General features: G+C 39.2%; 1 protein-coding gene across 1 annotated transcript in view; it reads left to right on the top strand.

The window, feature by feature from the left end:
• The window catches only part of IL13RA2 (interleukin 13 receptor subunit alpha 2), a gene marked incomplete at its 5' end in the record, with an annotated part of 91719 nt that overhangs the window by 40783 nt on the left and 36873 nt on the right, over positions 1-14063 (top strand). The window contains 2 exons of the mRNA XM_082264153.1: positions 645-793; positions 11066-11219. Coding sequence (XP_082120279.1) covers positions 645-793; positions 11066-11219 — 303 coding nt within the window. The remainder of the gene's footprint in view (positions 1-644; positions 794-11065; positions 11220-14063) is intronic.

The raw sequence follows: 14063 nt of genomic DNA, 5'->3' as shown, positions 1-14063 counted from the left end.
TGATTGCATGTTTCCTACAGTGTATGATTCTTTGCATATCAGACAGATTTGACAGAAATTCAAAGTGGAATCAATATGTACTGAATTGGCTAGTCTCTCTTGATTTGATTATTGGTATTTAGAGTAGTTCTGCCACATACAAAAAAGTCATTTAAAAAACATGTACATTCAAAGAAGCTTAGGAATACTTACCTTTCCCCGTGCCCACACCACCAAACACTAGGATGTTGAGCAATCCCTTACCAAAATTTCTTCAGAGGCTGACTCTTTTGGGATTGTCAGTTTCCTGGGTCTCTGCAATCCTCAGTGTTTCTCATGCTTACTTTCATGTCACCACAGTATCCTAAAATGTGTGTAAGTATGCCAGAAGAAGTACTGAGAAATGCCAGGAACCCAGAATACTGACGCTTCTAAAAATGTCAGTCTCAGAAAAAACTGTAGCAGGGGATTACTCAGCATTGGAGCAGTATTAGGTGGTGCTGGCAGCAAGACAACTAAGTATTTCTTTTTTTTTTATGGCTTTTAAAAGACTTTTAAATATATAAAAGGGAAATGATTATAATACATACATAGCATCTAACTTAAAACTGTTTTTAACCAATACTAAGTTTTACAAATTGTGCATACTGTGACTGCTCTTTTAGTTGACCCGCCTACGAATGTTAGCGTTGATGATCTTGGATATTTGGGACTGATGGATGTAACCTGGAAGCCTCCGGTCTCACTAAATGACAGTCAGTGCACAGCACGATATGAATTACAGCATTATGATACTAATGAACAGCGTTGGAAGGTAAGATAAAATAGTGTTTTAAGATGTATAATTTTAAAGCCGATGGCTGTAGCCAAAATTGAGTTAAAGGATCTGCTCAGATCCTGATCCTATAGTGGCATTATTAAGTTGCTACTAGGGCAAACAGCCTTCAGGAATTTAAAAAGCAATAAAAAAGGGATTTTTGTATGTCCACTGGACATAGCATCTGCTGAAGAATTCAGTATACAGTGAATCCGGAAAGTATTCACAGCGCTTCACTTTTTCCACATTTTGGTATGTTACAGCCTTATTCCAAAATGGATTAAATTTAAAATGTTTTCCTCAAAACTCTACAAACAATACCCCATAATGACAACATGAAATTTGTTTTAAATCTTTGCAAATGTATTAAAATTAAAAAAAATAAAAAATCCCATGTACATAAGTATTCACAGCCTTTGCTGAATACTTTGTTGAAGCACCTTTGGCACCAATTACAGCCTCAAGTCTTTATGAGAGGATAAAAAAGAGAGGAAAAAAAATAAAAAAATAAAACCGGTAGAGAACAAATTCTCCTCAGTTGGAGGCCTACAAAGGAGGATTCCCTCCACTTTACCTAACGGCTGTGAATATTGCCAGGAGCCCTAAGCAACCACTATGAACAATGAACTAGGGGGAGAGAAAGAGGGGTATCAAAGAAACCACCTCAGAAAGGCTGCAAAAATTAGGCTCAAATAGGTTAAAGTGCCATCTCAATTTTATTGGTGGCTAATTCAGACAAAAAATATAAAAAATCACAATGACAATGTGAAATAAATTTGCATGCTGATTAGGATGCAAATTGGACCTTGAGAGCCCTAAGGGGCATCCAGATGGTAAAGAAATGGCGAACCACACGCCACTGTCCCACCCCAGACCCACACCCAGAAGAGCACAATATCCAAAGTGCGGGAGTGACCAGACCCGACTGTAGGTCACTGCTACCTGCTCAAAGGATAGGTGCTGGAATGCCTATTAACTGAGTAGCTGTAGCTAGTATGGGAACAACTTAAATGTTTCTGTACCATAATTGGCTGAAGACTAAAAAGGCATGAACTCTGCACATGGCCACAGGTGTAAGACTTTTGAAGACATGCAAAAATCCTGTATCAATGATTTAACTGGAGACTGTTGTCAAATAGAGTGGAATAATCCCACTATCTGGAAGGCACGTCAGACACCATAACATGGCAGTGATTAGCCCTATATTGTTGTAGATGCAGATCAAAAGTCCATCTCCTATGTGAATCAATCTCACACAAGCACAGAGATTAATAGGCAGAGTGCAGCAATGAGTGGGTGTCTGGGGGGATCAAGACAGGCAGTCTTGATCCCCCTAGCCACCTACTCATGTACCCGATGCATTTATGACCCTGGATATGAAAATGTGACATATATCCTGTTTGCTGCACTCTGCCTATTAATCTCTGTAATCATTGTGGCAGACCGATCGGACCTATGACTGACATTTTTGGGGGTACCAGTGACATTACTACAGTAATCAGTGCTATAAATATGCACTGTTACTGTAAAAATGACACTGGCAGGGAAGGGGTTAACTTTATTGTTGATCAAGGGGTTAAGTGTGTCCCTAGGGGTGTGATTCTAACTGTTAGGGGGCGGGGCTAGTGAAGTAATCACAGAGACATACGATCCTACATAGCAGGATCGCATAGCCTCTGTCATTACTTCAGGGAGAATGAGAGATGGCTGCGTTTACATCAGCCGTCTGTCTTTCTCCCTCTCCTGTGGGAGATCGCGAGTGGCCAGCAGACATCGGAGCCGCCAGTCACACGCGCTGGCTAGGCAGGGAACGAGTGGAGGCGGGAGCGTGCCACCAGTGGTGCGCGTTTGCCCCCTACAGGCTCGTGGGCGAGCGACGTACCCCTACTTCACTTTGCCCAGGAGAGGCTGACTGCCGCAGTAAATAGTCGAGCGGCAGTCGGCAAGTGGTTAATATTAATTAGAGTTTTACATGTTATATGTTTATTACATAGTCAGCCAACTAAAAACTGATGTTTTAGGTATGGATACATGCTGCAGAGGCAAATTACCTGACAGTTTTGTATGTCTTGGAGATTATGTTAAATTTCTGTGTTTGTATTCCTGGATGTGTTTATGTGTTCATCTGCTGTGGTGATAATGACAGGTCCTACTAAGTGATGTAACTAGCACATCTGGCACTGGGATGGGGGGAGGGATCATTGCACACTGAGGGTGGGAGCAGAATTAGCCAGTGAGTGGGGTGGGGGGGGAGATTAATCTCATCTAATCAAGCGACACAATGTGCAAATTGTCTAGGAGGGATGCCTTGCAGGGGATCAAACAAAAATGTGTTGAGTTTAGCATGCTGCCCGCTGAACATGTGGAAGTGTGGACAGCCGATAAAGTGGGTGTCACTTCATTGTGTATGGCTTGTAGTGTAGGAGTAAATAAAACCCATCATTTGTGTTAGTGGCAGAAATAGTAGCCCCCAGCACTGGTGTAAGTAGCTGGTGGTGATGGTCAGTGATTGTATTGTTAACCCCCCCCCCCCCCAGTATTGGTGGTCAGTGGCAGACTGTAATAATAACCCTTCATAGTATTAGTGGTCGGATCATGCTGTAATAATAGCTGCCAGGACTGGGAGTCAGTGGCAGGCTGTAATAATACCCCCCCCCCCAGTAACAAACAACAGGGGCTATGTCCATCAGGTTCTACTTATAACTAAATTACATTTTACATCAATCCTAGGGCCTTACAATTTATTTTTAAAGGTTAATTGTACTTGAGTAAAAAATATAGTTACCATTTTAGCCCCCTGTCCCCTGACCTAGAGGTAAACCTACCAGGGTAAGATTACCTCAGCCTACAGAGATCTTCAGCACCTTAGAAGCCTATGAGGTTCTATTGCAGTAATATGCTTCATAATAGAAGTAGGAGCCAGTGGGGGTCAACAAACAATTCAGTACTTATCTCATGCCACCCATTGCAACGCTCGCTCTTCTGTGGTATTTTCACCATACCTTATTGTGAAACGTAGGCCTGAAAACCTTTGCAATTAAAATATTGTATTTTTCAAATTTTTTAATGTGCTATCCTTTTTTTTTTATTATTTTACTCTTTCCCTTAAAAGAGAAGTTGGGCTTTTTTTTTTTTTAAATCATACTTACCTAGGTGGATGCTGCATCTGTCCTCTGCCGGCTCTAGAACTGAGAATCAAGTGATCAAAGACCTCTGATCGCTCGGTTCTCAGAGCTCTATGAGCGGAGCAAGAGCTGGGTGTCCCGACTGTCTCAATCTTGCCTGAGACTGAACCGCCTGAAAACTGGTCACAGGAGTTCAGAACGAACTGCACTCCTGTGATTCACAGGAGAATTATAGCCAAATGAGCTTTGGCTGTACGTTTCCTTTAAAGAGTATGTAAACCCAACATTTCATATTCCTGATATGTGCCTGCTGTACTATGTACTTTTATAAAAAAAAAAGTATCCTGTTCTCTTTGTATTGCTTCATTTGTGTGAAATCCCTGGTTTTCCTGCCATTTTCTCTGCTTTCCTATTAAAAATGACTACACTAGGAGGGGAAGGGGGAGGGGCCTAACAATGGCACCTGCATCCCCAGGGATGCCAGGGACTACCCCCACATGAAGCAGACAGAAACTTCCCGCTGAAAGTTGAGAGGCTGGCTGGCTGACCTGAGAGGACCGGAAGGCAGCTTAGCCGGAGAGCGGAGGAAGGCAGTGGCACCGCAGAGCCGCCTCAGGAGACCCCTTGCTTGGCGGAGGTGTAGGGGGAGCCAAGAAGGAGGAAAAGTGGAGACAGCTGTATGAGCGGGTGACAAATCAGGAACAGGCAGGCCTGCAGAAGGAGGTGAGAGCTCGAACAGCTGTTGCACCTGCAAGGCGGTGAAGCCTGAGAGAAAGCAAAAGGAGTCGAACATGCGGCTATACATAGCTATATCTGGTTGTACTAGGCTGTGCTTGGAGGGATCTGACAGCAAGAAGTAAGCGGATAAGGACAGAAGGCAGCAGCGGATGAACAACAAAGCACCATGTGGATTGCAAGATAATAAGCGGACAGCTTAAACTCCAAAAATAAAAATAAATAAAAGAGAAATACGATAGAAAAGCAAGAAAGAAGGTCACTATCTGAAGAGTAGCCCCTATGCAGGAGTGGTGAGTCATCCCCTTTCTCTCCTCAAACTGTTAGCTGTATTTTTTCATATGTTATTTCATTTTTTTTTTTTTTGAAGGCTACATACAATACAGACTGCAATCATAAGGCGGACACTAGTCAAAAGAGGGGTAGACATTTAGTAGTGACAGAAGAATTTGTGACTATTCAATTGAAGGACATAAGAGAAGACACTCAGGATGAGGGGCAAGACTGTAAGAGGTTGTGGAACAGCAAAATTACGCAGAATTAGTGACAGCCCTGGGACTATAAAAAAATATATGTCACAGGAAGGGAGCATGGACAAGTTGGCCTCTGAAAGTCAACTAGGTGCCAGGAGTAAATACTGTATACAACAGGGAGCAATAAAAATGTCCAAGAAAAGATACCGGTGGAGAAGAATACTAATCAATCTAATCAATCAAAAATGGACTTGGATGATGAAAATGATCCTAAAGCCCAGATGCCTACAAAACTGGAAATGGCAACCATGTTTTCTAAATTGGAACTCTTCCTGAAGACACATCTGGCAAAGCTACATAATGACTTAGGTCAGATCCAAATAAGAGTAGAGGATATAGAATAGAGACTGGGCACTCATTCTCAAGTAATAAGGGGATTAAGAGGGGAGATGGAATTATTACAAACAGAGCAAAGGAATTTGAAATAAAAACTTAAAGATCAGGAAAATGGAGATAAAAGAAAAACCTGAGAATAAGAGGCCTAATAGAAACATCACACAGAGAAGATCTAGTAGAAATAATGAAACAAATCTTTAATCCACTTCTCAGTAGACCAACAACAGAAGCCCTAAAAATAGGTTAGAAGAGCACAAAATATAGCAAATAATGTTCCAAGAGACATAATAATAAGGTTTTATAATTATGAAGAAAAAACACAAATATGGGGAAGAATGAGAGGCAAATCACCATTAAAGTATGAAGAGTCAAACCTTCAGATCTTGCAGACCTATCACGGAGAACATTGGAAAGAAGAAGGGCCTTAAAACCATTGCTGGACCAAATGTGAGAACAAATATCCAGTATAATTGAGATTTCCAGCGTGTTTAGCAGTGTGGAAAAATGGACATTCAATAACATTGAGACGCCCAGAGGAGTTACAAGACTTCTGTAAAAAATTGGAATTACCGATGATAAAGGTCCCAAATAGAAGAAGAGAAGGCCTGCTACTGGACGCTGATCAATGGCAACTGGTCCCAAAGAAGAAAAAAAAGTAAATCCAAAAGGACAATGAAATTAGGGTGTGTTTGCCTGAGAAAAAATAGAAATAGTCAGAAAGGGGAAGTATTGAAAAGGAAAGTAAAGTAGGTAATAAGAAGGAGGGATACCTGGTGGACACCTGTGGGGTTTTGAGCCATCTCACGCCGAAGAAGGGAGGAAGGACACTAGTAGGTGCAGTGGATTGAGCTCCACCTCAGCTTAAGAGTGGACAGGCAGAGAAGATCTAGATGGAGGAGGTACCGGTCCACTCGATGACCAATGGGATGCCAAAAGCCCCTTTTCTACTGAATGGTAGTAAGGGGTAGGGGAGGAGGGAGGGTAGAAGGGGTGGGGAAGGTAAGGGGGAAAGGGTGGAGGGAATGGGGGGAAGGGGTGGTAGCATATTTTACTATAAGTAGAAGAGTCTTCCCATGATTTTTCTCTCTCATTCTCTATACCAATGAACCCCACCTGAGAAATTATGTGAGCCTAGGGGCTCAACTGAAAAATAAAACAGGTGAACAGAGAAGTGCAGGTTGCAATTGGGAGGGAGAAGGAGAGATAAAATTATGTCAATAAATATTTTAACGTGTAATGTTAGGGGATTAAATACCCCAATAAAGCGACATATGGTTCTTAAAGAGGCTAAACAATATTTTGCAAGTATAATTTTTTTACAGGAGACACATATAACCCATGATGTAAATGTCAGATTGTATTCAAAAGACTATTCCATATGGTATTATGGAGATTCCACAACTAAAAGAGCAAAAGGTATAGCAATAGGCTTTGCAAAAGACATAAAATTCTCCCTGGATGAGAGATCAGTAGACCTCGAAGGGAGATTAATGTTCCTGAGAGGAAGATACAGGAGAGGGAGTTCACCCTGGCGAACATATATAGCGCAAGTAAAAATCTGACTCTATATTTGAAGAATGTGGTGGGAAAATTTTTCAAATTTAAAAAAGGTTTGGTGATACTAGCCGGGGACTTAAACTTTAATATGGACCCATATGTAGATAGTATGTCACATGCACTGGGGAAAGAAACTCATTAACTGAGGAGAGTAAAGAAGGCATTGTATCAAGCCCAGCTGGTGGATGCATGGCGTATGCAACATCCAGGTGTAAAGGACTACAAATTTTACTCCCCCATGCATGGAACATACTCCAGATTGGATCATATCTTGGTAGATTCAAAAGTTAAAAAATCTATAGAAATAATATCTATATCGGATCATGCCCCAGTCTCAATGGAGATGAAAATGGCGGAAACTCAACAGAGGATAAGCGATTGGAGGTTAAACGAGGAACTGATACAAGAGAATGAGGTAGTAGGTAAAATAAAAGAAAAATTAAAACTATATTTTAAGCTTAATGAAACTCCAGGAATATAAGAAGCTACAACATGGGAAGCACATACAGCTTTTACAAGAGGTGTTTTGATTTCTATCGGAGCAAAACAAAAGAGAGAAAGATCAACCAATGATGAGAGGTTTAGTAACAGAAATATATGAACTAGAACAAAATCATAAAAAGACATCAGAAGTATTACACGTCTTATTCCTAAAAAGAGAAGCGCTAAAATAATTAATGGATCAGGACACAAGAAGGGTCTTTATTAAGGTAGCTAAAGACACATATATATGGGTAAATAAGCCTGGTAAATATTTGGCAAGAGCTTTAAAAAATAAAAAAATCAATTATTTTCATTGAAAAATTGAAAACGAGCAAGGAGAGATGATATACTTGACATCCTAAATCACCGAAGTATTCCAAAAATATTATTGTTCCCTGTACTGTGTAAGACAAAAAGGATCTCAGGAAGCAGAATTGAATAGAAAGTAAAATATACAGGTATATATTATAGATGCAAAACTACGTAAAGTATCAGAGGAAAAACTGCAGTCTTTAGAAGATTCAATAAAAAAAATAAGAAATTGTATCAGCATTAAAAAATACAGCAACAGGGAACAGCCCAGTGCCAGACAGGTTTACGATTAGATATTATAAGATATTTAGGAAAGGAGATGAGGAAAGAGTCATTAAAGGCAAGTGTTACAGTGATACCAAAAGAAGGAAAGGATGCAACTATGTGTTCTAGCTATAGACCTGTAAGCATTATTAAATGCAGATACAAAATGATATGCAAATGTTTAGACCACCAGACTAAAAGTGTTGATGCCCGAATGGATATAGATCAAATGGGATTTGTACTGGGGAGAGAAGGAAAGGATAACAGAATAAGATCTCTGCTCTTAATACAAAAAGGGGATAGTCATGGGTTCCCAGAGCTACCCTTGTCAATAGATGCGGAAAAAGGGTTTGACAGGGTGGACTGGGAATTCATGATGAATACAATAGAAGCGATAGGTTTGGGTTCAAGGATGATGCAGTGGATTAAAACATTATGTAAACACCCAACCACATCGGTAAAGGTGAATGGAACCCTGTCGACACTGTTCGAAATGCATAACAGGACAATACAGGGATTTCCCCTTTGCCCCCTCTTGTTTGTGCTATCATTGGAGCCATTTTTGGCCACCATACAGAACAGCGCAGATATAGGAGGGTAAAGATTGGAGACATGGAACATAAAGATGTGGCATATGTCGATGATATTTTCTTTTATATAACCAATCCTCATGGATGTAACAAATTAAAAATGTTGATAGTGCCTTAAATACTTTATACATTTCAGATGTTGCAAATATATATCCCACAGAATTATTTTTAAATTTTAAAAGCGATGATAACAAAGTTCATATGATGAGATAAGAAACCAAGAATACAGTACTTAATATTAAGTAAAGGAAAAGCATAAGGGGGACTAGTGGCACCAGATTTTAAAAGGTATTGTAATGCTGTAGTGATATCGAGATTGGTGGAATGGGGAAAAAAGTAGTGATAAATTATGGGTAAATATTGAAAATTCACTGAGTGAAACACGGTTGGGAGGTAATACTTGGGTGCCACACAAGTATAGAAAATTGGATGTAAATACACATGAGGTGACTATAAATGCATTTAGCTTTTGGGATTTTATTTATAAACAAGAAAAATGGGAGTATAATTCACGTTGATGTCATTCACAGGGACAAATTTTTTTTACTGGGAAATGGGACACAACTTGGTGATTGGATAATAGATAAAAATACACAGATAAAGGATATAATGTCCAAGCTAAAACAGAAAAAGGAATTAATGATTTTGAATGAATGGCCATTCCCAGCGAAGACATTTCATATCAACATTACCACAACCTATTAGGTCAGAGAAGGAATTGTTTCCTACGAATGTTTATGTAATTCCCAGACAGAGTCAAAACATTGTGTATCTCAGATCTATAAAATAGTTACAGAGATAGTGGAACCGGGAAGACCGCCATTTATTGAAAAGTGGGAAAAAGAATTGGGATCACATTTGGAGGATCATAAATTAAGTAAAGTTATGAGATTGGTTCATAATATGGCAGTAGATATAATCTCCATAGAGATGAACTATAAATGTTTGAGTAGATGGTATTTAACGCCTGTGGAAGCAAGTAAATACCAATTGGAAAAGTCCCCATTGTGCTGGAGAGGGTCTGATCAGAGGGGCACAATGGCACCTATATGGTGGGAGTGCCCAAATATACGGGTATATTGGGAGAGAGTGCAGCAGAATATAAAAGAGATTACTGATATACTGTAAAGATTAAAGATGACCCAGTATGCCTTTTTCAATGAATAAACTGTTCAATGAAGCAATATAGGAGTACGGTATTGCCCCATTTGATGAATGCTGCAAAGGGGGCAATACCAAAAAAATGGGGAGACCCAGAGAGTCCTACGATAAAGGAATGGTTTATTATAATTAAGTATATCTATGAAATTTAATTTTTAAGTAGTTAAGTAGTAAAGAAGATCAATTAGAGAAGTTTAATACCACCTGGGAAAATGGGTAGAATTCAAAAGAATGAGGAAATATATGGAGATAAAAGGTGAAAAGTAATAGAAAGAAGAGAAGGGGAGAAAATAAAGAAGGTAGTAGGAGAAGTAGAGTAATTGGTAAAATATGCAGAAAGTCAGGGTGGGAGGGAGTGGGAGGGAGGGGGGGGGGGAGAGTAGGGAACATGGGTTCCTGTTTTGTTTTTTTTCCTTTTCATAATATGAATGTTTGTATATATTTACTTATATGTGTTTTTTTTTTTGGTATATGAAAAATAAATAAAGGAAAATAAAAAAATAAATAAAAAAAAATGACCACACTAAGCAGAAGAGCAATTCTCTAGCTGTGCTGGAAACTCAGCCTACTCTCCTCCAATGATCAGATGTGTCCTGACACACTTCCCCTGCACAACCTTTCATTGTAAAGATTAGTGTGCTGTTGCTTCTCCTCTCCCAGCTCCTATACGGTGGTAGCAGAGTTAACAGGGGAAAAAGGGTATTTGTAATGTTGTTTATATCTGTAAACAAATGTTTTGCCTTTCATTTTGATTTAAAACTGAATGGGTTGTTTTACAAGGTGATAATTTACAATCATTTTAACAACAAATGTGTTCTTATTTTACAATATGGTATAAATAAAAGTGACGTGCAACAGCTTATATTAGGCAGTCTAAAAGCAGCTTTCATAAGCCTGCTAAGAAAGCTCATTGACTGCATCGTTATTTGTTAATAAACGATCCCAGCTGTGTGATATATCACCTTACAAAAAAAACCTTGATTTAGTCCCTTACATTTCAGCTGTGTGATGTATCGCCTTACAAAAAAACCTTGATTCAGTCCTTTACATTGTGGTTGCAAGATGAACAATGGCTTACTCAAAAGAATCATTTTTAATACAGAAAATAATGTCCCAAAGTGAATAGCATCTCTTGTTTTTCACTTCACATTTGTCTTTTATTAATTTTCAAAGTCAGTTAGGACGAAGCAACAAAAGTACAGAGCTGCATTTAATTTTGGGAAGGAAATTGTCATAAAAATTCGAACTTACTTAAAAGGAGCATGTACAGAAGATAAGGAAATATGGAGCAAGTGGATACAAATAAATGAATCCATACCTATGCAAGGTAGTATGAATTGGAAAACTAACTTTTTACTTTGATTGATGTTAATTGTACTTTGTTATGAGAAGTTACAAATGATAGCACATTACAGAAACATTAGTGAATGAACCTATACCTGCACATTTTTGTATAGCATTGTTTTTACATATTTGTTTTTATCATTTTATGCGGTAGCAAAGGTATAATTTATTCCACTAACTTCAGTTCTATCCAGAATGCACACACAGCTGAATACTTCAGATGCTGTAAACATATCCTCCCTTTCTCTATGACTCTGTATGTAATTTCAACGAGTGAGAAACACTAGAACAGGGTTGTTTCATTTGAAAAATAAACACAATGACAAAGTAAGATATAAGCAACCTGTATTAAATATGCTTAGTTTAAAATTAAGACTTTATAAGCTTAATGAAAAAAAAAATATATAGGAGATCAGGTTACACATTTGTAAACCTATATAAATTAATAAAATCTACCAACAATTTACTGTTTTTTTTGTTTTTTGTTTTCAGTAAAAAGATGTGCATTTTGGTTAGCTGTGCTTAAAATAATCACCTTTTTATTGAATAAGACCAGTTTATAAAATATCACATGACAAAACTGAAATGGCAATTTAGAAGAGATCAGAAGAAATTCCATTCAAAAGAAATATTATCATAAAAAAAAGTCTAGTATTCTGATTAGATCAGTGTAAGAGTCCCCGAAAAGATGTTGGTTCCTGCCATTTTGACTTCAGACCCACCCTACTTTTTCTTTGCAGGGATAAACAATAAACCTATTGTTTAGGAGATACTTTTTATGTGACACTTTTTCTACTTGCCTGAGGCCCACCTCCTCCATTTTTCTAGCCACAGGCCTGCTACCCAGAATAAATGAATGTCTAATCCAGTTGCATTTTAAACGTTTTACTGGACAACTCAATCAGGGGTTTAGTACATTTTTTGTGAACACAGTCACCTTACAATTTAGCATCCATTATTATAACTTACTGAGCAGAAGTCTGATGTGTGGGCCACCATTGCTCCATTACATTACTTCCTTACCAGCAGCCCCTTAAGTGCAGAAAACTCACAACATCACAGAACCATTACAGCCATCTTCCCTGAACATATTAGACACTTATCTCTGATGTTTCTTCCACAGAGTGTACTTCCCTCTCAAACAAAGGGTGCTCCTTACAGAGACCCTCAGACGGTCCTAAACCAAGCCCTGGGAGCTGCTAGACAAAAGCCAGGGGTGTCAAGGTCTCTGTTTCTCTTAACAATATGTCCCCCCTGGATACCCCAGTGATTTAGCCGTGCCAGCCCTGCGGTGGGCTCTCTCTCTCTTAGTTCACAGGCCTAGATCAGGCTGGTCAGGGGTGTCTTGTTCACATGCCCCAACTACCCCGGGCCCAATCCACAGCTGGCAAATATACGGGCACTAACTTCACCCACTGCATTACCACTGGAGGGGCTGCTGATCTGTGTGTCTATCCCTGCTCAAGAGAAGTTGAATCAACTTTTGTCAAAGGGACATGTTATGAAAATGTCCTTGATCAGCACTAGAAGGATTCCTTCATCCACCTCATTTGTGCAGATGAAGGAATCTGTTTCTTTTTCACTCAGCATAAAGTGGTAGTGGATTCTTAAAAAAAAAAAAAAAAAAGCACCTGCCCCCCAGTAATGTGCTAGTTTGCACCACATACAAGCACTGTAATGTGCTAGTATGCGCCATATACAAGTACATTATGACAAATTTACAAGTAAAATGGAGCCCTCCAGCGGTGCACTGTCATCTCTGCCAGGGCTTCCATCTTCACCCAGTCTTTCTTCCAGGTACACGAGCTCCGGCTGTTTTATTGGCATGTGCATGGGGGTCATGTTCATGGCACTGCTGTCTGGATTGATGGCACATTCAGTGTGCCCTCTATGCAGAGCGAGTTGTGCATGCACCAGTGACGTCACTAGCTGCAGAATTTGTGAATATCTCTTAAACAGTGCACATTTAGGAGATATTGATTGTACCTAAAGTGAGCTTTATTATAAGCTTGCCTGTGGGTAAAGTGACCAATCAGAGTTTACTCCTGCTTTAAGTGCCCAGTTCAGCTGCTAGTAATTAGAAGAAAACGAGTTTAAGAAAAGAGTTCCAGATTAGCGTAAATTGTCTTCATGGAGACAAAGTGATCAGTGCTGCACCCGAATAAAGAAATTTGAGTTTAAATGATAACAATATAAGCCTTTTGTGAAAACATGGACGTAATATTCCAAGTGATAAATGTACAATGAATACTTAAAGGGAATCAGAGGCAGTGCAGAATAGATAAAGTGAGACAGATATTCTTTGCTAGCTAAATGATCCCCTCTGGTGGTCAGAAGTAGCACTGTGCCATTTTATAATGTGATTCTGGATATGAGAAATGTGTAAAAATTGGGCTGCAGAAGCAAAGAATTTTGCAGTTCTTGCAAAGCATCAGGGCTTAAGAAACAGGAGTGAGATTCCAGACCCAAAAAATCTAAATGTATTCACAAACACTCTGCAAGCAAGCTGAGGATGGCAAAACACATTTTTCATTTGTGTTGCCCCCAGGATTAAATCAGTCAGCATACAGCATGTCTAATGCTGCACCACCTCAGCCCTGTCATCTTCTAGTCATATACTGTACATCCCACAGAAATATTCCCTGTGAAGAAGACAGAACCTGTTCCAATGTTTAGGCCTCAAACACCCATACCTTAGCCTGGAAACAAACCAAAAATTGCAAAAGCTTTTCCACTACACTGCAATGACATCAACAACATTTCACAAACACAATACAAAATTGTTAAAGATGAAATCCAGGTATGTTGTTTTTTTTTTTACAGCTTG

Source organism: Pelophylax lessonae (assembly GCF_965119305.1).
Source record: "Pelophylax lessonae genome assembly, chromosome: 7".
Classification (NCBI taxonomy): domain Eukaryota; kingdom Metazoa; phylum Chordata; class Amphibia; order Anura; family Ranidae; genus Pelophylax; species Pelophylax lessonae.
Note: the sequence above shows the minus strand (reverse complement) of the source record. Positions and strands in the feature narration are given on the sequence as shown.